The sequence below is a fragment of the Taeniopygia guttata genome, chromosome W, assembly GCF_048771995.1.
Source record: "Taeniopygia guttata chromosome W, bTaeGut7.mat, whole genome shotgun sequence".
NCBI classification, from domain to species: domain Eukaryota; kingdom Metazoa; phylum Chordata; class Aves; order Passeriformes; family Estrildidae; genus Taeniopygia; species Taeniopygia guttata.
This window is the reverse complement of record NC_133064.1, coordinates 16,052,226-16,078,533: the sequence shown is the minus strand read 5'-3', so window position 1 is coordinate 16,078,533 and position 26,308 is coordinate 16,052,226. Positions and strand designations below refer to the sequence as shown.

Genomic DNA, 26,308 nt, shown 5'->3' with positions numbered 1-26,308 from the left:
GGAAAACCCACCTCTGCCCTAGCAGCACGGGTATGTGAGTTGAGAGGAAGGACAACCACTGCAGGAAATTCTTCAAGGATAAATGTTGCTCCAGTTTCCAGTGAGCAAGTCCTCAGAATAGAAGGGATGATGTTGCTTCTGATACTCTTGAAGGGACCTCCAGGTCATCTTTGCCATCAGTGAGCAATGAGTACTACGACCAGACCTAGAGGGGCCCTGCCTCCAGCCAGGTGGAGGACAGGGACAATCAGATCTATTAGACTGTGAGGATCCGATGGCCTGGCACATCAGACCCACAAGAGTATAAGGCATTAGTTGACATTGGTGCACAGTGTACCCTGATGCCATCAAAATAATTTAGAGACAGAATCCATCTCTATTTCTGGGGTCACAGGGGGATCCCAACAGCTGACTGTACTGGAAGCTGAAGTGAGCTTGACACAGAGCAAATGGAAATAGCACCCTATTGTGACTGGTCCAGAGGCCCCATGCATCCCTCACACAGATTACCTGAGGAGAGGGTATTTCAAGGACCCAAAAGGGCATCACTGTGATTTTGGGATAGATGCTGTGGAGACAGTGGAAATTAAACAGCTGAATACCTTGCTTAGTTTCTCATAGAACCCTTCTGCTGTGGGACTGATGAGGGTTGAAGAACAACAGGTACTGATCCCTAACACAGCAGTGCACCGTCAGCAATATCGCACTAACTGGGACTCCATGGCCCCTGTCTGTGAGATGATTTGTGAACTGGAGAACCAGGGAGTGGTCAGCAAGACTCACTCACCCTTTAACAGTCTTCTATGGCCAGTGCATAAGTCCAATGGAGAGTGAAGACTGACAGACTATTGTGGCCTGGACAAAGTCACATCACCACTGAGTGCTGCTGTGTTGGACATACTGGAACTCCAGTATAAACAGGAGTCCAAGACAGCAAAGTGGTGCCACCATCAGCATTACTAATGTGCTTCTCTCCATTCCTCTGGAAGCAGAGTGCAGGCCACAGTTTTCATTCACCTGGAAGGGTGTCCAGTACACCTGAAATCAATTGTTCCAGGGGTGGAAACACAGCCCTTCCATTTGCCATGGACTGATCCAGACTGCACTGGAAAAGGGAGAGGCTCCAGAACACTTGCAACCCATTGATGATATCATCATGTGGGGCAACAGAGTAGAAGAAGTTTTTGAGAAAGGGGAGAAGGTATTCCAGATTCTGCTGAAGTCCAGTTTTGCCATAAAGCAGAGTAAGGCAAGGGGACCTGCTCAGGAAATTCAGTTTTAAGGAATAAAATGGCAAGATGGACATCATCAGACTCCAATGGATGTGGTCAACAAAATAGCAGCTATGTTCCCACCAACCAGCAAGAAGGAAACTCAAGCTTTCCTAGGCACTGTGGGTTTTTGGAGGATGCATATTCCAGAATACGGTCAGACTAAGTCCTCTCTACCTTCTGATAAGTTGGGTGCTGAACAACAAGAAGCTTTTGAACAAATTAAACAGAAGATTGTTCATGCAGTAGCCCTTGGGCCAGTCAGGACAGGACAAGATGTGAAAAATGTGCTCTACACTGCATCTGGGGAGATTGGTCTTTCCTGGACCCTCTAGCAAAAAGTGCCTGAGAAGACTCGAGGATGACTCCTAGGGTTCTGGAGTCAAGGATCCAAGGCCTGTTACACCTCAACTGAAAAAGTGATACTGGCAGCTTATAAAGGGGTTGGAGCTGCTTCAGAAGTGATTGACACTGAAGCACAGCTCCTCCTGGCACCCTGAATGCCAGTGCTAGGCTGGATGCTCAAAGGGAAAGTCCCTGCAATGCATCATGCCACTGATGCTACCTGGAGTAAGTGGATTGCTTTGATGACACAGCAAGCTCGAATAGGAAACCCCAATCACCTAGGGATCTTGGAAGTCATCATGAACTGGCCCAAAGGTGAAGATTTCGGACTCTCATCAGAAAAGGAAAAGAAGGTAAAACGTACAGAGGAGTCCCCACCATATAATCAGCTGCCAGAAAATGAAAAGCAATACACTCTCTTTAATGATGGTTCCTGCCATATTGCAGGGATACATTGAAAATTGAAAGCTGCCATATGGAATCCTATGCATTGAATCGTGGAAGCTATTGAGGGAAAAGGTGGATCAAGTCAGGTTGTAGATGTGAAAGATGTCCAACTGGCTTTAGATATCACTGAATAAGAGAAATGGCCAGCATTCTACCTCTGCACTGACTTGTGGATGGTAGGGAATGTTCTGTGGGGGTGGCTGGATCAATGGAAAAAGACCAGTTGTCAGCGGAGAGGTAAACCCATCTGGGCTGCAGAATTGTGGTAAGACACTGCTGCCTGGATAGAGCAGTAAATGTATATCATATAGATGCACACGTACCCAAGAGTAAGGCTATGGAAGAACATTGCAACAACGGACAGGTGGATCGGGCTGCCAAGATTAAGGCATCTCAGGTGGATCTGGACTGGCAGCATAAGGGTGAATTATTTCTGGCTTGGTGGGTCCATGACACCTCAGGTCATCAGGGAAGAGATACAACATACAGATGAGCTTGTGACCGAGGGGTGGACTTAACCATGGACATTATCTCCCAGGTTATCCATAACTGTGAAACATGACCTGTGATCAAGCAGGCCAAGTGGGTAAAGCCCCTTGTGGACAATGATCAAAATATAAATATGGGGAGGCCTGGCAGATTGATTACATCACACTCCTACAGACCCATCAAGACAAGCACTACATGCTTGCAATGGTGGAAACAGCCATTGGATAGCTGGAGACATACTCTGTGCCTTATGCCACTCCCTGGAACACCATCTTGGACCTTGAAAAGCAAGTCCTGTGGTGACATGGCACCCCAGAAAGAACTGAGTCAGATGATGGGACTCATTTCAAAAATAGCCTCATAGACACCTTGGCCAGCGAGTATGGTATTGAGTGGGTGTATAATATTCCCTATTGTGCACCAGCTTCTGGGAAAATTGAACGGTACAATGGACTGTTAAAAACCACACTGAAAGCAATGGGTGGTGGAACCTTCAAACATTGGGATCTACATCTAGTGAAGGCGACCTGGTTAGTTAACACCCAAGGTTCTACCAATCAAGCTGGCCCTGCCCAATCAAAACCTCCACATACTGTAGAAGGGGTTAAAGTTCCTGTGGTGCATATGAGGAATGTGTTAGAGAAGACAGTTTGGATTAGTCCTGCCTCAAGCAAAGGCAAACCCATCCATAGGATTGTTTTTGCTCAAGGATCTGGGTGTACCTTGTAGGTAATGCAGAATGATGGAGAAACACGATGTGTACCTCAAGGGGATTTGATTTTTGGATGAGAACAGTTGATAATGTTGAATTGTATAATACTAGTTGTTGAATGACACTTCTACTGCATGCCATAACTACCATGGACAATGAGGATGGACTGCTCCAGATACAGCAGTTGTGAGTTCCTGATGAAACCTGCAATCATCCAACAGCACACCAGCCATCCTGCCCTAGAAGACATCTAGGATGGATAGAACCCACAGTCACGGACTAAATTAACTCAACAGACATCTTGGAGGGACAGCCATTGACTATGGAAATGATATTTGTGCTTGTGTATATATATTATATATTATTATATATTATATATTATATATTATTGTGTGTATATAGTTAGAAGGTGTAGGATTTGGGCATGAATAGATGGTATAGATTAAGGGGTGGATAATGTCCTGGTTCCAGCCAGGATAGGGTTAATTTCTGCAGTAACCAGGAGGGGCAGTTAGTTTATACCACCTCATTGCCAGGGGTGGGGAAAGGAGGTCTCTTTCAGGGGTATCATGGTGGAGGTTCCCCTATTACTGGGTTCTATGCTGAGTAATCGGGAGTGATTCAGTGAATCATTTGCCTCTTTCTTGTACATTGTTATTCGTACTGTTGCTGTTACTGTTAGTTTTCTTATCTCATTGATATTTCCAGTAAACTGTTCTTATCTCGATGCATGATCTTTGACTTTTGTGCCCTCAATTCTCCTCTCAGCTTGCTGCAGGATGGAGGAGGAGGGGGTAGTGAGGAAGCGGCATGTGGTTTGGAGTGTTTCAGTGGAAACACTAAATTGGGAAATACCATTCCTAAACCATGACAGAGGGGACACAACTAGGACAGCTGACCTGAATTAACCAAAGGGGTATTCAATATCATATGATGTCGGCTCAGATATAAAAGCTATGAAAATGGGGAAGAAGGGGGAACATTCCTTATTTACAATGTTTGCCTTTGTGGAAAGATGGCTGGTGATATATATGTTGACTATAATTCGTGCCAATGTAATATTGTTGTATTTGGTTCAGAGAAATATAACTTGATATGTGTAATATTTTGTTGTTGCAAGCACACATGCCAGCACCGAGAGCTACCCCCCCCCCCATATCTGTTACACCAAAATTCAGTTTTCTCGGACAAAGCCTCATTTACAATTTAATACATGTGGCTTGCCCAGAGATGGGTCATTCCTCGGGGTGATACTGGAACACCTAGGCGTTGATCATCCCAGTAACGACCCTAGATTGGGATTGCTGGAGTCTTCCGGGCTGATACATCTGAAAGCCACGGTTCTGTAACTCCATCAAGGAAAATCCTCTACACCTGGACTCGGATTGTTCAACCTTAACACAGAGAAAAGAAACTTTATGAATATGTGGGACTTTGAATGGGAAGAAAAGGCGGATTGCCGAAATCCTGGCCTTGGGCGGAAAATTTCCTATAAGAACTGCTTGGTCCAAGAGGGTGGTGTGTGTGTCTAGGGGGAACCTCTGCCGAGAGGCGTCCTTTCTGTCACGCACCGAGCGCCGATCCTGGGCTCAGCACTGTCCTTTTCCTTGTGGCTGGCTCAGAGACAATTCGATATAAAAGAAAATTTTTATTTTTCATTTTTAATTTGACTGGATCAATTCTTATCTATAACACTGGGGATAAAATTAGAGGAAACGGAGAAGTTATATTCACACCCTGACAGAAGTCATAAACAGTATGAAAATTATAGGCTAAAATACAGTTGCCACTCCCTGGACAGAATGTGGTTGGCATGCTCAAGACCTATTCTATGATAATTCCCCACACTCACAATCTACAACCATACCACCTGCTAAAGTGGATGGAACGGGAGGGTGGAATTGAGTGGAGACACTGCAGCCAGGCTCTGTTGAAATCCTTACAGGGAGGGGAACTCAATGGTACTTTGCAGCTGATAAACCAAGTAGCACCTGTCAACCAGGGGAGATAGGAAAAGATGTCCTGCTGCTGAGCCATCAACTGTGTTGAAATTAATCTCCTCAGATGAACTTGCTTCATTATAGCTTAATTGTAATATTAATGCATACCACCATCCCACAGCTACCCGCCTCCAAGGTGTGACCACAGCTCACTGGGTATGTGCTCTATATTTTTTTACTGTATCTTTAAAAGCAAAGGACAGAATTTTACACCAATCAGTAACAAAGGTATGTATGACTAGAGTCACTCAATCTCCACCAAAATATAAAGAAATAATATAAAAGTAAGTGGAGAATGGGAGAAAAGTTAGGGAAGACTCCATTGTAACTGTTGGGATCAGTCAACAGGCTGAACCTTTCTTTTTCCCCATAGGGATGCTTATTGGGTAAGAACTGTACTCTGCATGCTGAATACTTTTAATGGGGATGAGAGTTTGTATGTGTATTGCTTTGAATATGTTTTTGCAGTCAGATACTATCACTGACAGTCCTTGAAACCTTAACCTGTCACAATTTTATATAAATAGTGTTATTCCATGAACTGTTAGTGTGAGTTCTTAACGGGCACTGACAGTGGGTAACATACTCAAATAAAGGGGAAGACTTGCTGAGGGGTATCACTTATGCTGTTGGTGTCTATCCTAGGGTGACGTTATGATGCTTGTATCCCCAGTTGTCTGTTCTGTTTATGCTGGATATTATGTTCTGTGCCTTCAAGACTGGCTCTGAAAAGTGAAGTTTTGTTTTCTTATCAGCCTGCTCACTCCCCCAGAGTCTGCTGGACACAGACAGTGCAGTACATAGTGCTGCTTTTGCCTTTTGCTAGGCCTTTGCTCTTGCTCCTGCTTGTGCTTGCTTTTGCTTTTTGCTTGTTAGTTAGTTTAGCTGGGCAGTCCAAATTGTCCCTGGACTGCTTTTCTTTCCCTTTTCTTGGAACCATTTGAACCTGCTCTGGACTGGGACCTGGGAAAACACCGAGAGTTTTGCACTTTGTGGCCTGCATCAGCCATTCCCAGCGCCGGAGGGACGGATAACAGAGCGACCACTCCCAGGAGAGACTTTCTGAATTTGTCATCTCTTCAGAGCGGTGAAAGAGTTTTGCCATCTGGTGTTGTTCATTTTTTTGTGCTGGGGAGTGCTTTTGAAATGTAAACTTTAAGGCATTTAGATATTTTGAAGAGCTAAGATTTTAGTTAGAAATAAGCCTTACTATAGTTAATTAAAATAATAATAATAAATGAGTAGGCCTTGATGAAGTTAGGAGTTAGTAGTTAACTAATAATTGATTGCTTGTCAGCACAATGTTTAGTTAGCTGGGTTTATAATGAAGAATATAGAAACTGACAAATAGCTTTTAGGAACATAAGACAATTGTGGGCCTCCTCTGTTCTGAAACCAATTGAAGACAAGGAATGGGAGTTCTACCAAGAGTTCATTTGTCATACTTGCATTGAAAAGGTAGAAAGGTCAGAACGAGGAAGACTTCAGTTACTTCCTCATTTTGGGACCCCTCCCCATGAAAGGGACCACCGACCCATTTCAAGGGACAAACTACGCATGCTTAATAGCTTTTGGAGTGATTAGCATATGAAGCGGGGAATGGGATGTACTAAAATGATGAATATATATTTGTATTTTGTGTATTCAATACTTGTATGGATAAAAAGACTCTGTAATCACCTGGAAGGTGCGGTGTGTATTTGGGAGCTATCCCGCACGCTGCCCGGTGTCGAATAAACATACACTTTGTAACTTTAAACTGTTAGAGAGTTTTTGTCCGTCACAGTTGGATATCGATACTAGATCACTATCCATATTTTTTAAAAAATCACTTTGCCTGTTAAATAAAAAGGGTTTTTTCCACTTCTCTCCAAGGAATATCTTCCCAAAGCAGGTGGGGGGAGGGGCTGTGGAGGCTCCTTCCAGAAGTTTTCTTCCAAATTTGCCCTAAACCAGGACAAGTACTTTGGCGCCCAATGCATGTCTCAAGAGAGTAGAAAAAAACCTTGTTCTAACTGTATTTTGATTGCAATTACTCAGTGTTGGTATAGAGCAGTTAGCAGTCGTTTGAATTCATAACATTTCTTGGGGTGGAGGCTTGCATGTTTTTCTGGTCCCCAGGGTTTTTTGAGGTCTTAATACCTCTATGGTCCCTAGGTTTATTCTCTTATTGAGGAATGGCTCCAGTATCGTCCCTAATACATAGTTTTTGCAACAGAAGGGCACTGACCAGAATAGCTATCGGGCTGGGCTTGGCTGTAATGGCCTGTAGGAAGTTTAAAAAGGTCCTGGAGTCTGTTCCAGGAATGTATGGTTCATGGTTATGGTTGTGCACCAAGTTTGTTAGAGGAGAAGCAGGGGATGAGGCTTTTCAGCCTTTGCTTTTGTCATGGTTTGACACTGGCACAATGCCAGTGCCCTCTATGAAAATGCAATTTTTTAACTGAATGCTGTGAAATGCGATCGAGAACAGAGCAAAGCAGGCCTAAGCTTAATAATAAGAAAAAAACTTTATTAAACTACTACCACTATGCTATTATAAAAGAGGGGAAAAAAAAAGAGGAAAAAAAACTACACACAATTCAAAATGAAAACTTTTTAAAGCATTCTTCCTCCCACCACCTAACTCTAACAAACTACAGCGAGACACAATCTGGACCCTAATTAGGTTTCTACCCTCTAGATAATCAACACTCAGTCTATCTGCAGGGAGACAGGAGTCCCTTCTGTGCTACAGACCCCCCAAGAAACACAGCTGCCACATCCTGTGCTTCTATGTCACCACATGGCACTGCCTGGAGAAAAAAAGTTTGCTAGTGGTGACCCTCTCCTTTCCATGTACAGTGCTCTCACTACTAATGCATGGATGGACAGACTGCTTTTAGGATTTTTCCTTTCAAGGATGCCCTGCCAAGAGGGGAAAAAACAACAGTTTAGTTTTTCATTTTTGGGACCACAGTCCCCCCCATTTTCCCCTGAAGCCAAGAGTCTAAAAACAGAGATCTTCTTCTCTTTTTCCTCTGTAAAAACAGGGGGCACTACTACAAATCTCTTTAACTTTTTTCTGTTCGCTCCACTTCTATCTTTTCCCAGCTGAAGCATGGTCTTTTTGGCTCACCAGCATCCTCTTAAAATACAGTCTCTCTTGGAAGAGAAGATTAGTTTAGTCTGTAGCTATTAAAAAAAGTCTAGCTAAAAGCTACTCCATCGTCTCCTCCCACTTAAAATTTTTCTTTCCAACATCCCAGGTCTCAGGCTGTCTCTCTTCCTCTCTTTTCAAACTAAAGAGAAGAAAAATTTCACAAAGCTTTCATTTCTCAAGGAAAAGTTCCAACTCCCAGAGATGGCTTACTGCCCAAGCTCCAGCTCCCACAGCCCGGCTGGGCACCTTGCGACCCCCCCGCTCTTCTCCTTCCCCGCGGTGAACTGCTGGCAAAACTACTGCTGTCTCTTTTTCTCTCTTAAGAGAGGGAGACTCTGAAGAGAACGGAGACATCTCAAATTTTCTCTACCCTTCTATCTGCAAGGGGCCAGCCCGGTTCTAGTCCCTCTACTTTTAGGCTTACCTCTAAAGACCACATAACTTCTCCCCTCCCCCACCCAGCTCGTAGCCGGGCAAGGGAGAGTCCTACACTAACCGCTGACCAGAACCTAAGAGAGCGAATTCTCCTGAGAATTCTGCTTTTAACCCCTCTGTGTTCTCAAAGGCGTGTCTACTTTCAATTAGTCAATGTCCAAATTGACTTCTTCTTTCCGGAAAAATTCTTTTTCCGTGTCAAACCACGACATCTTTCCTTCTTCTCCTCTGAATCTGTTACCTTCCTATTGGAGAATCTTCAGTTTCCCCTGACTGTTAAGGAGACCATCTTTCTGGCGTTTAATCTGGTAAGCTTCCTCTATACAGTCTGCAGTTTCTCTAGAATGAGGGCTGAGATTTCTAGAGGGGCTGATGAGAGCCCTGACACAAGAGTAGGTCCAGGTATGGAAAATCCTGAGTGGTGTGGGAAAGAGGAGGATATGGGTCAAATCTTAAAGGGATTTTCTGACCCTATAGCCTGGGACTTTCCATGTGAACAAATTCAGAATCCGGCTGAGGTGGCGAAGTACCTGAAAGAGAAGTGCCATGATAACTCTAAGGAGAAAAAGATCATTGCAGTGAGCTGGGCCCTGGCATATGCTTATCGCACCCTGCTAGATACTGTAGGGCGGCAGACAGAGGAAGGGGGGCCGGGAGATAAATCAGCAGCTATCCCAATCACTCAGGCTGCAGCCAACTCAGGCTCGAAACCAGACAGTAAGCCTCAACCAATGGCTGTTGCTACTAGCACGAGAAGTGGAAAGTTCACAGAAAAGACTGATCGACCAGTGGATGATGATGATGATTATGATGCAGAAGGACCCTCAACACCTCCTGACGTAAAATCAGAAGTCAAAGCAACAGGCACAAGATCAGAAGCTACTATTGAGTCCTTTTTCCTGAAGGACCTTTGTGACCTAAGGAGGGATCACACTCAATGATCTGATGAATCCATAATTAGTTAGTTAGTCTGTCTTTGGGATGCTGCAGGCGAGGCTACAATTCTGGATGGCACTGAAGCAAGGCATTTGGGATCCCTGTCACATGATCCCGTCATTGACCAAGGAATGATGAGGGGGGCTAACCCTCACAGCCTCTGGGCACGGGTCCTGGAAAGTGTAGCACAAAGATACCTGTGTGCAGATGATCTTTATATGCAGCAAACCCAGTGGAAGACTATAGAACAAGGGATCCAACGTCTGAGAGAAATGGCAGTGGCAGAGATTGTCTTCTCAGATGAAATAACAACTAGGAATCCAGACTTGGTACCATTACATCTGTAGAGGAGAATCATAAGAAACTCAGGGAGGAAATTTAAGATTAACTTCTCCAAATCTCAGCAGTACAGATCAGAAGATCTGGTATCCAACGCAGATGTTCCCCAGATGGGGAGAGAAGTTACACCCCACGAGCTGAGCTGTGGTTCTTCCTGCGTGATTGCAGAGAAAGCATGAGGAGATGTGTCCAAGATTGACGCACCAAGATGTTTCGTATTACCATCTGGGTAGCAGTTACCTCTGGGCAGTTTTCCTTATCTCCTGTTAATGGGCCCATCAATGTCTTGCCACATGACTCACAGATAACACTCTCCATGAGCCAGTTCTGTTCAACAGGTGATTAAGGACACACCTCGTGACTCAGAATATCATCAGCCCATTGTGAGATGCTCCGCCCAGGGAGACCAGATAGGCATTCCCACCTGGATAAATCCGGGGATTTCTAGACAGAGAGGCAGCCTTTCCACAGGTTTCCAAGAAGACACAGCAACCACATCTGCCATTCCAGGAGGACTGCAGCCACTCCAATTTGGACTGCTACCAGCACGATGGCCATAGGGGTGTCAGGTTGTATTCTGACTTTGTCAGTGGTCTTCCTTTTGTATCATTGCATGTATTTTTGTATTTTTTTCCCTTTTTGCAATAAATTATATTTCTGACTTGAAGTCTCTCACTGGTTTTGCTTTCAAATCAGAACAAGATGGGACGGAAAATCTACTGCTGCTCTGGCACAATGGGTGCATTAATTGAAGGAAGACAGGGCTCAGAGATGAAGTTCCACCTAAAGGAAAGAAGCCCCAGTTGCCTGCAGACGAACTGCCAGGTATGATGATGATGATGATGACATGTCCGATCCACTTGAAGGAACCTCTAAGACATATGCGCAAGTAAAGAAGGATAACCAGGCTGAGGGGCCCTGCCTCTAGCCAAGTAGAAGCTAGGGAAAACCGTGTTTTTTGGACTGTGTGGATTCATTGGCCTGGCACATCTGAACCACAAGAATATAAGGCTTTGGTCGATACTGGTGCGCAGTGCACATTAATCCCATCAAGATGCGTGGGGGCAAAATCTGTCTCTGTCGCTGGTGACAGGTGGATCACAGGACTTTACCTTGGTGGAAGCTGATGTAAGTCTGACTGGAAATGAGTGGAAGAAACACCCTATTGTGACTGGCCCAGAGGCCCCATGCATTTTGGGCATAGATTACCTTTGAAGGGGGTATTTCAAAGACCCAAAAGGACTCAGGTGGGCATTTGGGATAGCAGCTGTAGTGACAGAGGGCATCCAGCAATTGAACACCTTGCCTGGACTGTCCAAGAATCCATCTACAGTAGGACTTCTGAAAGGAGAAAAGCAACAGGTACCAATTGCCACTTCAACAGTGCATCGTCGACAGTACAGAACAACTCGAGATGCTGTGGTTCCCATCCATAAGATGATCCGAGAGCTGGAGAGCCAAGGGGTGGTCAGCAAAACACACTCACCCTTCAACAGCCCCATTTGGCCTGTGCGTAAACCTGAAGGAGAATGGAGATTGACAGTGGACTACCGTGCATTGAATGAAGTGACTCCACCACTGAGCGCTGCTGTGCCCGACATGCTGGAACTCCAGTATGAGCTGGAGTCCAAGGCAGCGAAGTGGTATGCCACTATTGATATTGCCAATGCATTTTTTTCCTTTCCTCTGGCAGCAGAATGCAAGCCTCAGTTTGCCTTTACATGGAGGGGAGTGCAGTATACCTGGAACCTACTGCCCCAAGGGTGGAAGCACAGTCCCACCATCTGCCATGGACTGATCCATACTGCACTAGAAAAGGGTGATGCTCCAGAACATCTACAGATGAAGAACAAAAACCAGTGAAACGGATGAAGAAGCTCCACCATACAACCAACTGCTAGCACAGGAAACACACTACACTCTTTTCACCGGCAGTTCCTGTCGCATGGTAGGGATGAATCAGAAGTCGAAAGCAGCAGTATGGAGCCCCACGACAGGTCAAAGAGGCCACTGAAGGAGAAGGTGGACCAAGCCAATTTGCTGAACTCAAAGCCTTTCAACTGGCCCTAGACATTGCAGAAAGAGAGAAAAGCTCTACCTCTACACTAATTAATGGATGGTAGCCAATGCTCTGTGGGGATGGCTGGAGAAGTGGAAAGAGGCTAACTGGCAGCGTAGAAGAAAACCAATTTGGACTGCTGAAGAGTGGAAAGACATCGCTACCAGGGTAGGGAGGCTACTTGTGAAAGTCTACCACGTAGATGCTACTTGTGAAAGTCTACCCCAAGGGCAGAGCTAATGAGGCACACCAAAACAATAAGCAGATAGGCCAAGCTGCAAAGATAGGGGTGTCAAAGATAGACCTAGATTGGAAACACAAGGGAGAGTTGTTCCTAGCACAATGGGCCCATGATGCCTCAGGCCATCAGGGCAGAGATGCCACCTATAAGTGGGCACAAGACTGAGGGGTGGGTTTAACCATGGACAGTATTTCTCGGGTTATCCATGACTGTGAGATGTGTGCTGCGATCAAGCAGGCCAAGCGAATGAAGCCTGTATGGTATGGTGGGCAGTGGTCCAAATATAAGAATGGGGAGGCCTGGCAGATTGACTACATCATGCTGCCCCAGACACGCCAAGGCAAGTGTTATGTGCTGACCATGGTGGAAGGCACCACTGCATGGTTGGAGACCTACCCTGTGCCTCATGCTACTGCCTGGAACACCATCTTGGGCCTGGCAAAACAAGTCCTGTGGAGACATGGCACACCTGAGAGGATTGAGTCAGACAGTGGGACTCATTTCAAGAAAAGCCTTATCAACACCTGGGCTAGGGAACATTGAGTGGGTGTACCACATCCCCTACCATGCACCAGCTGCAGGCAAAGTGGAGAGGTACAATGGACTATTAAAAACCACCTTGAAAGCATTGGGTGGGGGATCTTTCAAAAACTGGAAGCAGTACTTAGCAAAGGCCACCTGGTTAGTTAACGCTCGAGGTTCCACCAACAGAGCAGGTCCTGCCCAGTCTGAGCCCCTGAATATAGTAGACAAAGTCCCAGTGGTACATGTCAAAGGTTTGTTAGGGAAGACAGCGTGGATCAATTCTACCTCGAGTACAGACAAACCTATTTGTGGGGTTGTCTTTGCTCAGGGACCAGGTTGCACATGGTGGGTAATGCTGACAGATGGAAAAACACTATATGTACCTCAGGGAGATCTGATTGTGGGGTAAGACTCATATGTAGATATCACTGTTTGCTGGATGTTACTGCCAGCGTCTGTACATTAAACCACACAGACATGAGATAGAAGAAAATGTGTAAGTGGCAAAAGTTTGAGTACGTGAAAGATGGATTTTTGAATGAGTAAAATGAAAGTGGGGAATCCTGGAGCTCTGGAGCCTGGGGCCTGGATTCAGTGGTTTGGTGTGTGGATGCGACAGGGGCATGATGGGTATTGATTGTAATTTTTTGAGGAGAACGGATGGAAGTTTTACGTGAATAAAATGCATGATGTTTGGTAGTATGTTCATGATATGGGGATAAGGGGTGGAATGTCCTAGTGTGACGTTATGATGCTTGTATCCCCAGTTGCCTGTCCTGTTTATGCTGGATATTATGTTCTGTGCCTTCAAGACTGGCTCTGAAAAGTGAAGTTTTGTTTTCTTATCAGCCTGCTCACTCCCCCAGAGTCTGCTGGACACAGACGGTGCAGTACATAGTGCTGTTTTTGCTCCTGCTTTTGCTCTTGCTTTTGCTTTTGCTTGTTAGTTAGTTTAGCTCGGCAGTCCAAATTGTCCCTGGACTGTTTTTCTTTCCCTTTTCTTGGAACCATTTGAACCTGCTCTGGACTGGGACCTGGGAAAACACCGAGAGTTTTGCACTTTGTGGCCTGCATCAGCCATTCCCAGTGCCGGAGGGACGGATAACAGAGCGACTACTCCCAGGAGAGACTTTCTGAATTTGTCATCTCTTCAGAGCGGTGAAAGAGTTTTGCCATCTGGTGTTGTTCATTTTTCGTGCTGGGGAGTGCTTTGCCTGTTAAATAAAGAGGTTTTTTTCTACTTCTCTCCAAGGAAATTCTTCCTGAACCAGGTGGGGGGAAAGGCCGTGGGGGAGAGGGGGGGTGTTTGCTTTCTGAGGGGGGCTCCTTCCAGAGGTTTTCTCCCAAATTTGCCCTAAAGCAGGACACTCTGCTTCCCAGGAAGTGGCTGGATGGGTATTAGAGAATAATTTTTTTTTTTCTCTTTGCTTGTGGACACACCAACTTTCACTTTTGCTTTAGTAAACTGCCTTGTCTCAACCTATCAGTTGTTTTCCATCTTATTCTCTCTCCCTATCCAGCTGAGAAAGAGGAGTGACAGAGCACCTTGGTGGGCACATGGAATTCAGCCAAGGTTAACCCACCACACCCATAGTGGTAATTGGTGAGTGATCTCTCCCCTTTCTTATCTCAACTCATGGTATTTTTCTCCCCCATCCAGAATCACAGAATCACAAGGTTGGAAGAGACCTTCAAGATCATCGAGTCCAACCCATTCCCTGACACCTCAACTAAACCATGGCACTGAGTACTACATCCAGTCTTTGTTTTAAACACATCCAGGGATGGTAACTCCACCATCTCCCTGGGCAGACCATTCCAGTACTTTATCACCCTTTGTGTGAAAAACTTTTTCCTAATATCTAACCTATATTTTCCTTGGTGCAGCTTGAGACTGTGACCTCTCGTTCTGTCAGTTGCTGCCTTGTGAAAGAGACCAATCCCCACCTGACTACAACCACCCTTCAGGAAGTTGTAGAGAATGCTAAGGTCACCTCTGAGTCTCCTTTTCTCCAGGCTAAACAACCCCAGTTCCCTCAGCCATTCCTCATAGGGCTTGTGTTCCAAGCCCCTCACCAACCTTGTTGCCCTCCTCTGGACACGCTCAAGCATCTCAACATCCTTCCTAAACTGAGGGGCCTAGAACTGGAAACAACACTCAAGGTGCAGCCCCACCAGTGCAGAGTACAGGGGGAGAATGACCTCCCTGCTCCTGCTGGCCACACCATTCCTGATCCACTTGAGGAGAAGGAGCAATAGAGTTGCTTAGTGAGCACCTGCCATTCAACCTAGGCCAGTCCAGCACAATTAATTGTCTAATTCTAGACTCCTGATACATACATGCAGAAATTGTTGTTTTCAAAGCTAACAGAACTACCTCTACTCTGTGCAAGTAGTTAACCCATGAAATAATGTTAAAAATGCATTAAAATAGGAAGCTGTATATGTTTAAAGAAGCCACAATATTTTGCCCATAAACCTCCAGAACAGCAGGGACATTTAATATAACCCAAACAGAATGTTCAGAAACCATTGCATCTTTTTCTGCATTATATGAACCATAAACTCCAGAATTTTGAGGGCTATGAAAATTTTCCTTTGTCCAGGGAAGTGATTATTATATGTAGAACTTTTTCCAATTAATGTAGCATTTCATTGTCTCAAGGTAACAAAATTTTCTATCTAAATTTGTCACATGATGTTATTGAACTCCATAATTGCCAAAGTATTTGGAAAGCTTCTGAACTTAAGTTAGCTGCTATGCTTTTGAATATGCTTGAGTTAGTCCACTTACAGAGCTTATAATCAATCTCACAGTCTTCTTTTGCTAGATTGAATTTACCCAGACTTCCACCCAGTTTACCCTCCCTCACAGGCAAAAACAACAGCTAGATTAACTTTGACTGCTTTCCTGTTTACTATCAGCATGGTTAAGAAGTGTTAATTTTTACTCATATTTGGACATTTAATCAACTAAACAAGGCATGCTGTCCTAAGTTACAATATAAAAATCTATTCTATTCCCATCCTTAAGAGCTGTTGAAACCAGCAGGGGCTTTGGGTTTTTTTTTTTTTCCTTATCTCCTGTTAATGGGCCCATAAATATCTTGCCACATGACTCAGACATAACTCTGTCCAGGAGCCATTTCTGTTTAACTAGTAATCAAGGACCAACCGCATGACTCAGAATGACATCAGCCCATTGTGAGATGCTCTGCCCAGGGGGGAGGAGCTAAGCATCCCCACCTAGATATAATCTGGGTTTTGGGACAGAGCAGTCAGTTCTTTCCACTGGATTCCCGGAGGAACGGCTACCCTTACCCACTGGTTTCCAGAGGACAAGAGCTACCAGATTGTTTCCACAGGATCGCCACTTCAACAAGACCATTTCATCTGGACTGCTACCACCACCCTAACTAGCAGGGTGTCAGGTTGTATTCTGACTCTGTCAGTGGTTTTTCTTTTGTATTATTGCATGTATTTTGGGTTTTTTTTCCCTTTTCCTAATAAATTGTATTTCTGACTTGGAGTCTCTCACTGGTTTTGCTTTAAAACCAGAACACATCCTTATTTTTCAACTGAGATACATACATTCACTTTCTGAATGGTTAGTCAGCCAAATAACATGCTTGCTTCCTGCTCTTCAGCCATCCAGCCAAGAAAATTTATTGCTCGCCATCCTTAAGGTTGCCAAGTGGCAAATACTGCCACCCAACTGTTCATAAGCCAAACAAATTCCATTACAGACCAACACTGTACAGTATGTAAGTAATGAAGAAACTATGTACGAGTGACTTAAACATCATTAGGACAAAGATGGTGTTTAATGTCCCTCTATCATAAGTTTTGGATGGCTCCAACACAGTGAAATGGCATAAGAACCATCTACTTACTGTCCTCAAGGACTATACTATACAGTTATGTAAAAGGCAAGTATCAGTTGCCCAACAATAAACGATTTTCCATCAAGCATCATATAGAGCTCTTTGGAATGGATTTTATTTTATGGGGAAATCTAAAAAACAGAAAGAATACAAATTGAATTAGTAAATGGCATGGTGATACCGATACATAAAAATTAGGATGTGCATTTTACATGGTGCATCATTGTACTGACAAGTCCAAAAAAGCATAAAAAAATTCTAAACAAACCTGCTGGAGCTACGAGATCTTCTTGAAGAGCTATAGATTCTTGGAGGTGTTTTGGATCTCTTCTCTTTCTTTTTTTTATCATCTCTCTCTTTTTCTCTTTCTTGCTCCTTCTTCTCTTTTGTCTCATCTTTCTCCTTTTCTTTGTCCCCTTTTTCTCTTCTGTCCTTATCTCCCTCCTTGTCTTTAATCTTCTCTCTATCCTTTTCCCCCTCTTTCATAACATCATATTTTTCCTTGTTCTGGTCTACCTCTTCTCTGTCTTTTTCCTTCTCCTTGTTCTTTTCCCTGTCCTTGTCCCTGTCGCTATCCCTATCCTTGTCTCTAACTCTCTCTCGATCTTTATGCTGTTCTTTCTCCTGGTCCTTCTCCTTGTCCTTATCCCTATGTCTTTCTTTATCTTGCTCTCTTTCCTTTTCTTTGTCCCAGTTTCTCTCCTTCTCTTTGTCTTGGTCTCTCTCCTTTTCTTTGGCCTTTTCTTTTTCCTTGACCTTTTCTTTGTCTCTTTTTTTGTCCCTGTGAAAAGCCAAACACAAATCCATTAATTAATATTTGAACTTTCCAATAAAAATTGCAACGAACTCTTTAACATACATTAATTGTTCAAAACAAAATATATTTCTGTTGAAAAATAGTAAGTATTCAAAATTTTCATTTGTCACCCCTGTTCACCATGTGGGAGAGGCTATATAGATAGGAAAAATTTGGAAACCATATTGAGGAAGAGGGGGCAAAAATCAAATCAAACTGTGATTGTCCAAGTGACATCATTACACTTTGAAAGAATGTCTTTTCACCTCACAGCTACGCTACCATACATACATAAATTTTCTACATTTTATCAGGAGTGAGACAAACTCTACAATTTGTAAATCCCTTCTTTACTAAATAGGTGTACATGTAAAATAGACTGCAGATTAACCACCTCCATGTGAATTAATGACAGCTGACTGGACTGAAGTCTTTGTTCTGTGGTGTTCTCTCACATAAATATCTTTTAACTGCTTGCAAATCCAACATCAATTAATACACAGAAACAAAAAAAACTGGGATAAAATTTCACCACATTCCCTCAAAAGATAAATGTAAAGCAAAAACTCAGCCAAGACAATTCAACTATCTGCAATGCCATTATGAATTAGAAAATTATTGAAAAATCAGTAAGACCATAAAAACAGAAGCAATGTAACAGAACAAGTCAGATTCTTTGTGATGGGGAGAATGATACATGTTCATAAAAACAGTGATAAAAAATCCAGTGGATGTTCTAGTAGACAAGCCAAATAAAAATTAATCATAAAATAATATAATATGCTGAGTTGGAAAAGATCCTCAAGGATTATCAAAATCCAGCTCCTGGCCCTGCACATCACCGTCCCCAAGAATCACACTGTTACAGAATTTCTGAGAGAGAGAGGGCATGATTTATGTCTGGAGTGAGAACTGAGTGACCCCCTCAGACTAGGCCCCTGATAAGCGGCCTTGACGGAGTCTAGAAGCCTTTGATGCAGTAAGAATTCAGTTGTGGCACAGTTAAAAATTATGTTAAGGTAACTACAAAGTAATGAGCTATCCGAGTGTGAATTAGAGTAGAGCTGAATTGTGAAAAGCCTGACCACCTTAAGGCAAAGGTAAACAATGTTAGCTCGCCAATCAGAGTGCCTTTGTAAACTGTAAACTATATGGAAGTGTATATAAACTGCCATCTTCTTACTAATAAACGGGAGAACGTTAATCATATTGGTTGGATGTGCGTTCTATCCTGTCCAGCTTTCCGTTATCTGAGGTCCCTGGCTTTGTCACATCATGTGCCTGAGAGCATTGTCCAAATGCTTGAACTCTGACAGGCTTAGTGCTGTGACCACTTCCCTGGGGACCCTGTTCCAGTGCCCAACCACCCTCTGGGTGAAGAACCTTTTCCTAATATCTAACCTAAACCTCCCCTGACACCGCTTCATGTTCCCTTGGGTCCTGTCACTGGCCACCAGAGAGAAAAGATCAATGCCTGCCCCTCTGCTTTGTGAGCAAACTGTAGATCATGATGAAGTCTTCCCTCAGTCTCCTCTTCTGGCTGAACATGCCAAGTGACCCCAGCTGCTCCCTGTATGGCTTCACCTCTAGACCCTTCATCATCTTCATACCCCTCCTTTGAATGTTCTCCAATAGGTTTATATCTTTTTTACATTATGGAGCCCAAAAGTGCACACAGTTAGATCACAGCTTTGTCTGGATGTCTTGGGGATGGTTCTTTTGGTTTTGTTTTTTGTTTTGCCTCCCGGGGTGGTCACTGCCGCCCCCACCCCCTCCCTCCCCCCGGCTCTGGGAGTATCGCCATGGGTGAGAGCCAGCCCAGGATTTCCTGTGAGAGTTGGGGGGCGAGGGGTGGCTGCTTCCTCTTCTGGTGGGGCGATTTGGTTTCCACTGCCATGTGGTGGGATCTCTCTGAGAGATACAGTTGCCGTTTGGCTTTTGCCCATTTTTTTTCCCCCTTTCCCTTTGGCACTGTGACTGGAGCTTACTGGCTTGCTTTTCTGCTTCTCTGCTCTTTGGGAGCCCAGAGCCAGTGTGTGCCACATTGGGACCCAGGACCACCCCATTCCCCTCCGGGGGCTGCACCCCTCCACGCAGCCTGACCCAGGGACCATCCATGGCCAGTGAGCTACCACGGGGAGCGATCCCTTGCCCAGCCCTGCTGCTCTCTGCCGCTGCTTCAGGACTTCTTGCTACACTGTTACCCAACACCTGAACACCTCACAATTTTGTGCACGGCCCCGAGTCTCTGTTACATTTTGCTTGCTACCCTCAAGTGAGGCAGGCCCTGTCGTCCCAGCCACTGCTCCGAGGTTCCTGTTACAGTCCATTTCACCATCTGCATGCCTGCCATCACCACATGAGAGATTCAGCTGAACTCATGCCACAGCCCCCCCTGCAACTGCGAGGGAATCCTCGCACCTGCCCTGCCCAGCCGGGATCCAACATAATCCCTGCTGGCTGTGACCATAACTACGCCAAAGGGGAAAGTGCTTGACAGCCGAGAGAAGGCTGTTACTGGGTTTCTGGTTTTGTTTGTTGTTGCTGCCATAGTTACTGTTGTTTGTTTGCCTTGTTATACATATGCATACTAATAAAGAACTGTTAATCCTTTTCCCATATCTTTGCCCGAAAGCCCCTTAATTTCAAAGTTATAATAATTTGGAGGGAAGGGGTAAACTTTTCCATTCCAAGGGAGGTTCCTACCTTCCTTGGCAGACACCTGTCTTTCAAACCAAGACACTGAAAGATTACATTCTGGTAAAGGATTATTTAGAAGCATGAGACCCCAAACCATCTTTCTAACAAAGGAGACACATGACTCCTAGACCTGCCTCTAGGATATTTATACACACAGCCTTTTTTCATTGGAACAAGTGTTTGGCTACTAATAAATAGTAGGCTTGTTTCATGGTCTGTGACCTGAAGGCTTTGGTTCCCATCAGGTTTTGGCAAATACCTCTTTGGATGTCTCACATACGAAGTGTAAGATCATTAAGATGAAAAAACACACAGTCCCAGCAATAGCAAGGGGTTTCACAATGACCCAAGAAGCACCTTCTAGTAATTTATCACAGAGATTTCGTTGGATTTGGCCCTTCCAGTGAGCAGATATCTCAAGAAGCTTCAGACAGCAACAGAGTCAAAAGGATCCATCAATGAAGCCCAGCTATGTAGCCTACCTCCTAACTGTTCCCACTGAGGTCCACAGATCTGCAGTTCTATTTCCCACAAAACTTTTTTCCTCAGAAAACAACTGGACAACCTAAGTATGAAGCTCCCTTTAAATGAACCTGGGGAATTAAAGAGATGAAACAGAAAGAAAAGTACCAAGGGTTCTATTCATTAAGCTACTTTTACAGTCACTTTTGTTTTGTGAATATTCACTATTTTACCCCTCAGAAAGTTACATTATCATCCAAGGAGATAAAAGAATTATTTTCTTGGAATTTCACAGTTCAATACTTAGATAATCAGACTTAAAAATTAATGGACTAGGCAAAATATAGGTGTATTAGATGCTGAAATGTAAATATGTTACATAATAGACATATACATTTGTGCTTACAGTAGTGTATGGCCAATATGAAATAGCCAAAGGGAAAAAAAAAAAAAATCTTGTGTTGGAGTGGGTCTGGTTGGGATGGACAGCAGAATGGCCCCACCGGCTTACTCAGAAAGCATTTACCTTAGGCCATGGGAAACATCTTGTTAAGTTAGGGTGAGTAGCATGGAATGAGCATGGAATGATGAGAATACTTATGCAAAGTAAGCCATTCCAAATAAGGCCATGTCCTGAACCTTAGCCTCTGATTGGTTTATTACAGTTTCCTTATTTAGTCATGTTTTTTTCTCTACCTTGGTTGGATCCTGTCCCCTCAGCCCTGCCCCTCAGATAAAGTTATATAAGTTTCTGTGCGCCCCATTGTTAGGTCTTTGGATCCTGCCCCTTTTACTGTGCACAGCTTCTCCACGTTTGTTATTTACGTGCATTATTAAAGGTTCTTATTTTCTGGGCAAATCCATTGCACCCATCCTTTATTTTGTCGGAATCTGTGGTATTGATGATTCCGAGATTGTAAAAAGTCTCTGTCTTTCTGCCCCGTTGCCAAAGAAGAAGCCATAATTAATCTGTGCTGGTTTTCAAGGTTGTTTATTCTTGCTTATCTATAACATGTTCTGCTGCCCTGCCGCAGGTCTGTCCTGCAAGGCAGCGTGCAGGGCTCTGCCCCTCAATGGGATGTTACAAACATTATATACCAGAAACTACGCGTGCTATATTTACAAGAATGTGCCAATATCTATCATCTACGTTGAACAGTGTGTCCCTAGCCTAAACCAATAGAAAAATGCCAACACTACAGTGAAACATGGAGGGCATGAAGAAGGAGGAAAAGGACAAAACACACCCAATTTCCTCCATCTTGTCCCCTTTGAACCCCTAATCTAGAAACCCAAAATTTTACTTTTGCACCCGTGCCACACTTAATTATTACTTATCTCAAAGACTCAGAGCTTGTAATTCATCCTGTAAGATTGAAAACTCTTTTCCATGGACAGAGATCAGAGACAGTGTTTCTCGGGGCTCTGTACAGGGGGGTTTCTGACCCCCTGCCAGGGTCCCAGGCCTTCCAAGGCAGCCAGAGGGAAGCCCTGGATTCCCAAATTATTTATTCTTTATTATCCTTTATTATTTATTGCCACGCTCCCGGCTGACCTGTTCCTGGGGTCACATGTGCCGGCATGACAATCTCGTGCACAAAAGCTTTATACATGTTCTCAGAATTCAGGATCAAGTTCAGCTTGACTCCAACTGGTGACAACATTGAAGAAGCATCATCATCATTTTTGTATCACAGGCTACATAGAACATACCTAATTAATTGGTTAAAGTCTGACAATTAAGTTACCGACTTTCAATCAGCTTGATGTTCGTATAAATGCAGACTAGACTGGTATCAAAGTTTAGGTACCTCAGGGTTGTGGTTTAACCCCTGAAGGCACCATATGAACTACTATGAAAAAACTATATCACAGACAAAACCTGTACACTGAGCACAAAAAAACCTTACTTTCTATTCTTTTGTTCCACAAACAAAGCCTTGGGACAGGCTAAAGTATTTAGAGATTCCTTTCTTTGCCATCGCCTAAAAGGTTTGTTAGATTGTTTTCAAAAACTTTGTGCTATGTGCTAAGATGAGCAGTATAATTTCTAAGGAATGGAACTCACCGAGAATGAGAGCGACTTCTTGATCTCCACCTTTCCCTAGATCTAGACCGTTTTTTCAGGGGACTTCTGGATCTTCGTCTGTCCTTTTGTCTCGAGAGTGATCTGTTGCCAGATCTACTTCTATATGAATAATGCCAGAAGAAAAGTACTTTAATATTGAAACTTCATAAAAATTAGGTCAACCAAGAAGGAAAAAAACCCCACATAAATCTTGCCTCACTACATAAAATTATATAGCTACACATCAGTAATATACTGCCTATCAACATTTTTGTAAAAATGGATACTTTAAGCTTCACCAGATGCATATACTCTCCTTTGAAACAATGCACCATTTAAGTAATACTCATGTACTCCTGGTAACATTGGATGACAGTAGAGACAACACCTACGTGCTGTGTGACCAGGTGGATGATCTGCTGTGCCTGGTGGCAGAGCATAAAGAGGAAGTGGAGAGGCTGAAGAGTATCAGGGAGTGTGAGAGAGAAATAGATTGGTGGAGTCACACCCTTCCATCCCTGAAAAAAATGCAGTGGATGGAAGCTCAGCAAGAGTCTGAGAAGCCCTGACCCTCTTACCATCAGGCAGAAGGAGACCTAAAAAATGGGAGAGAATGGAAACAGGTCTCTGCTCGGGAGGTAGGAGAATCCCCTTCTGGCCTCCCTCGCATTCCCAGGTGCCCTTACAGAATAGATATGAAGCTCTAGAACTCGAGGATCAGGCAGATGATAGTGGAGATGAAGATCTATCTAAGGGGCTGACCAGAACAAGTCAGTCAACCAGACAGATCCCAACTATGGGTGTTAAGAAATAAAGGGTAATTGTAGTGGGTGACTCCCTTCTGAAGGGAACTGAAGACCTGGTATGCAAACTGGACCCATCCCACAGGGAAGTCTGCTGCGTCCCTGGGGCCTGGGTAAAGGATATTACCAGAAGACTCCTTGGACTGATTCAGCCCTCTGATTATTCCCCATTGCTGGCTGCCCAGGTTAGCAGTGACGAGGTTGCTGAGAAAAGTCCTAGGGCAATCAAAACGGACTTCAAAGCATTGGGGCAACTGGTTGAAGGGACAGGAGGACAAGTGGCGTTTTCCTCGGTTCCTTCAGAAGCAGGGAAGAATGCCAAAAAGAACAGGATAACCCACCTGGTCAACATGTGTCTCAAAGATCAGTGCCATCAGTGGAAATTCATCTTTTTTGATCATGAGGTGGTTTATACAACACCAGGCCTGCTGGAAACAGATGGGGCTCACCTGTCTAGCAAGGGCAAAAGGAATCTAGTCTGTGAGTTGGCAGGGTTAATTGAGGGCTTTAAACTAGGTTTGAAGGAGAGAGGGGAAAAGACCATGCTCAGCAGAGATGAGTTAAGGGGCAGCATGACAGTGTTGGGGGTGAAATCAATAGCCCAGCTGTAGTGCTGGCCACACTGAAACACACTTGCAGTCTTACAGGGACGAGCCATGGACTCCTAAGCTAATAAAAGCCAACAGGGAAACACCAGAAAATTATCTTGAATTAAGGGGTTTTCTTCTAGGAAGGCAACACACCTAAAAGCCCAGATGAGGTGCCTTTACACCAATGTACACAGCATGGGCAACAAACAGGGGGCATTAGAAGCCACCATACTGCTAGAAAGCCACGACCTTGTTGCCATTACTGAAACTTGGTAGGATGAATCCCATGACTGGAGTGTGGGTATCTATGGCTAAAGGCTGTTCAGAAGAGACGGGGGTAAAGGAGAGGCAGACAGGTTGCCTTCTACATCAAGAAGCAGATTGAGTGTGAAGAGTTGTCTCTGAAGAACAGCCATGAGCAGGTAAAACATCTCAAACAATGCCCTATTTTGCAAAGCTATCAGTGGTGAACTAAGAGGGGGATATCATGTCGCTTTTGGTGTTGAATTATGCTAAGTCAGTCTGACTCATCAATCCCAAAGTTAAGCATCCTTATATGGAGGTGAAGATGTAGCAGATATGGTAAAGTATCCTTAGCTAAAAATGCTAAGCTGGCACAGTTGACCTGGAGACATATAACTGACAGTCAATCACTTTATACTAGAAAAGTTCAGTCTCGCTTTCAAATGGCAGGTTCTTCTAACACACCCTTTCTTGGAGAGTGCATGAAGATTCTTCCCTTGGGTGAGGACGCTCCTCAAGGTTACTCCTTGAGGCTGAAAGAAGGAGCCCAGAGTTGTTGGTATGGGTGAGTAACATCAATCTCTACTTAAAAATTGTGTGGGTTTGGTAGCTTTAATATAATTGCTTCAATATAGTACATTATACTATACTAGTAGTCTTAGCTTCTATACTCTGTAGTAAATAATTCTGATTAAGATCTTTTTGCCTAATCATTTATCAGAATAAATAATTAATTTAAATATATCTATATCTATATATCTGGTTTGCCATCCTTAATCCCACAGGACAAAGTTGTACATTTTTCAGTTATCTCCTGAGTTAGAGAAGATAAGCAATAAATAATTGAACTAATGATTGTTGCATTAAAAAGGTACCCAATGTTTTGATGTCATTATATAACACTGAGTAACATTATTACAAAACACAGGCACTGGAAAATAAGAAGATGATTGCTGACAGCCAGAGCAGATTGTGCCTGACAAATTTAGTGGCCTTTTACAATGGGGATACAGCAGTGGTGGATGAAGGAAGAGTGACTGATGTCATCTACCTGGACTTGTACAAAGGTCCCTTGGGAAAATGTTTTTGTAGGTGCTGGGGTCCATCAGTGCTGGTAACTTTTTAAGCATCACCTCGTAAGGTCACCAGGAGCAGGCAATTCTTAAATGTAAGAAGTCAAGCAGGCCAGGCAGAAGGCTGACTTGGCTGAACAGGAATCTTCTCTTAAAAATAAGGCAAAACAGGAAGGTGTATGCCAGGTGGAAACAAGGTCAGGTGACATGGAAGAATACAGAGATGCTGCTCGACACTGTAGGGAGAAAATCTGTATGGTAAAGCTCAACTGGAGTTGAAGCTGCCAGAACTGTGGGGAATGATAAAAGGAGTTTTTTCAAATATAATAATAGCAATTGGCAGTGTAAAAATAACATCTGCCTGTTACAGGATGGTCACCTCACAAACAGGGACATGGACAAGGCAGAGGTGTTTAACACATTCTCTGTCTATGTCATCAACATGGATGATGGACCAAGGGGGTCTCCATGTCCTGAGCTGGAGGACCATGACTGTGAGAATTATTTACTCCTAGTCAACCCTGAAATTGTGTGTTATCTGCTGCTCCAGCTGGATCCCTACAAATCTATGGGGCCTGATGAGATTCATCCAAGAATCCTCAAGGAACTGGCTGATATCATCACAAAAACTCTCTCAATGATTTTTGAGTGGTCTTGGGAATCTGGAGAGGTCTCAGCTGACTGAAAGCTGCTGAACATTGTCCCGATTATCAAGGTCAGTAAGAAGGACCACAGAAACTACAGGTCT

General features: G+C 43.9%; 1 protein-coding gene across 1 annotated transcript in view; it reads right to left on the bottom strand.

Moving 5' to 3' along the window:
* Nucleotides 1-26,308, bottom strand: part of LOC116806889 (uncharacterized) — a 76,420-nt gene that overhangs the window by 13,299 nt on the left and 36,813 nt on the right. The window contains exons 8-9 of the mRNA XM_032744710.3: nucleotides 22,852-22,971; nucleotides 17,094-17,606 (exon numbers count right to left, since the gene is read on the bottom strand). Of these exons, the coding sequence (XP_032600601.1) occupies nucleotides 17,094-17,606; nucleotides 22,852-22,971 (633 nt within the window). The remainder of the gene's footprint in view (nucleotides 1-17,093; nucleotides 17,607-22,851; nucleotides 22,972-26,308) is intronic.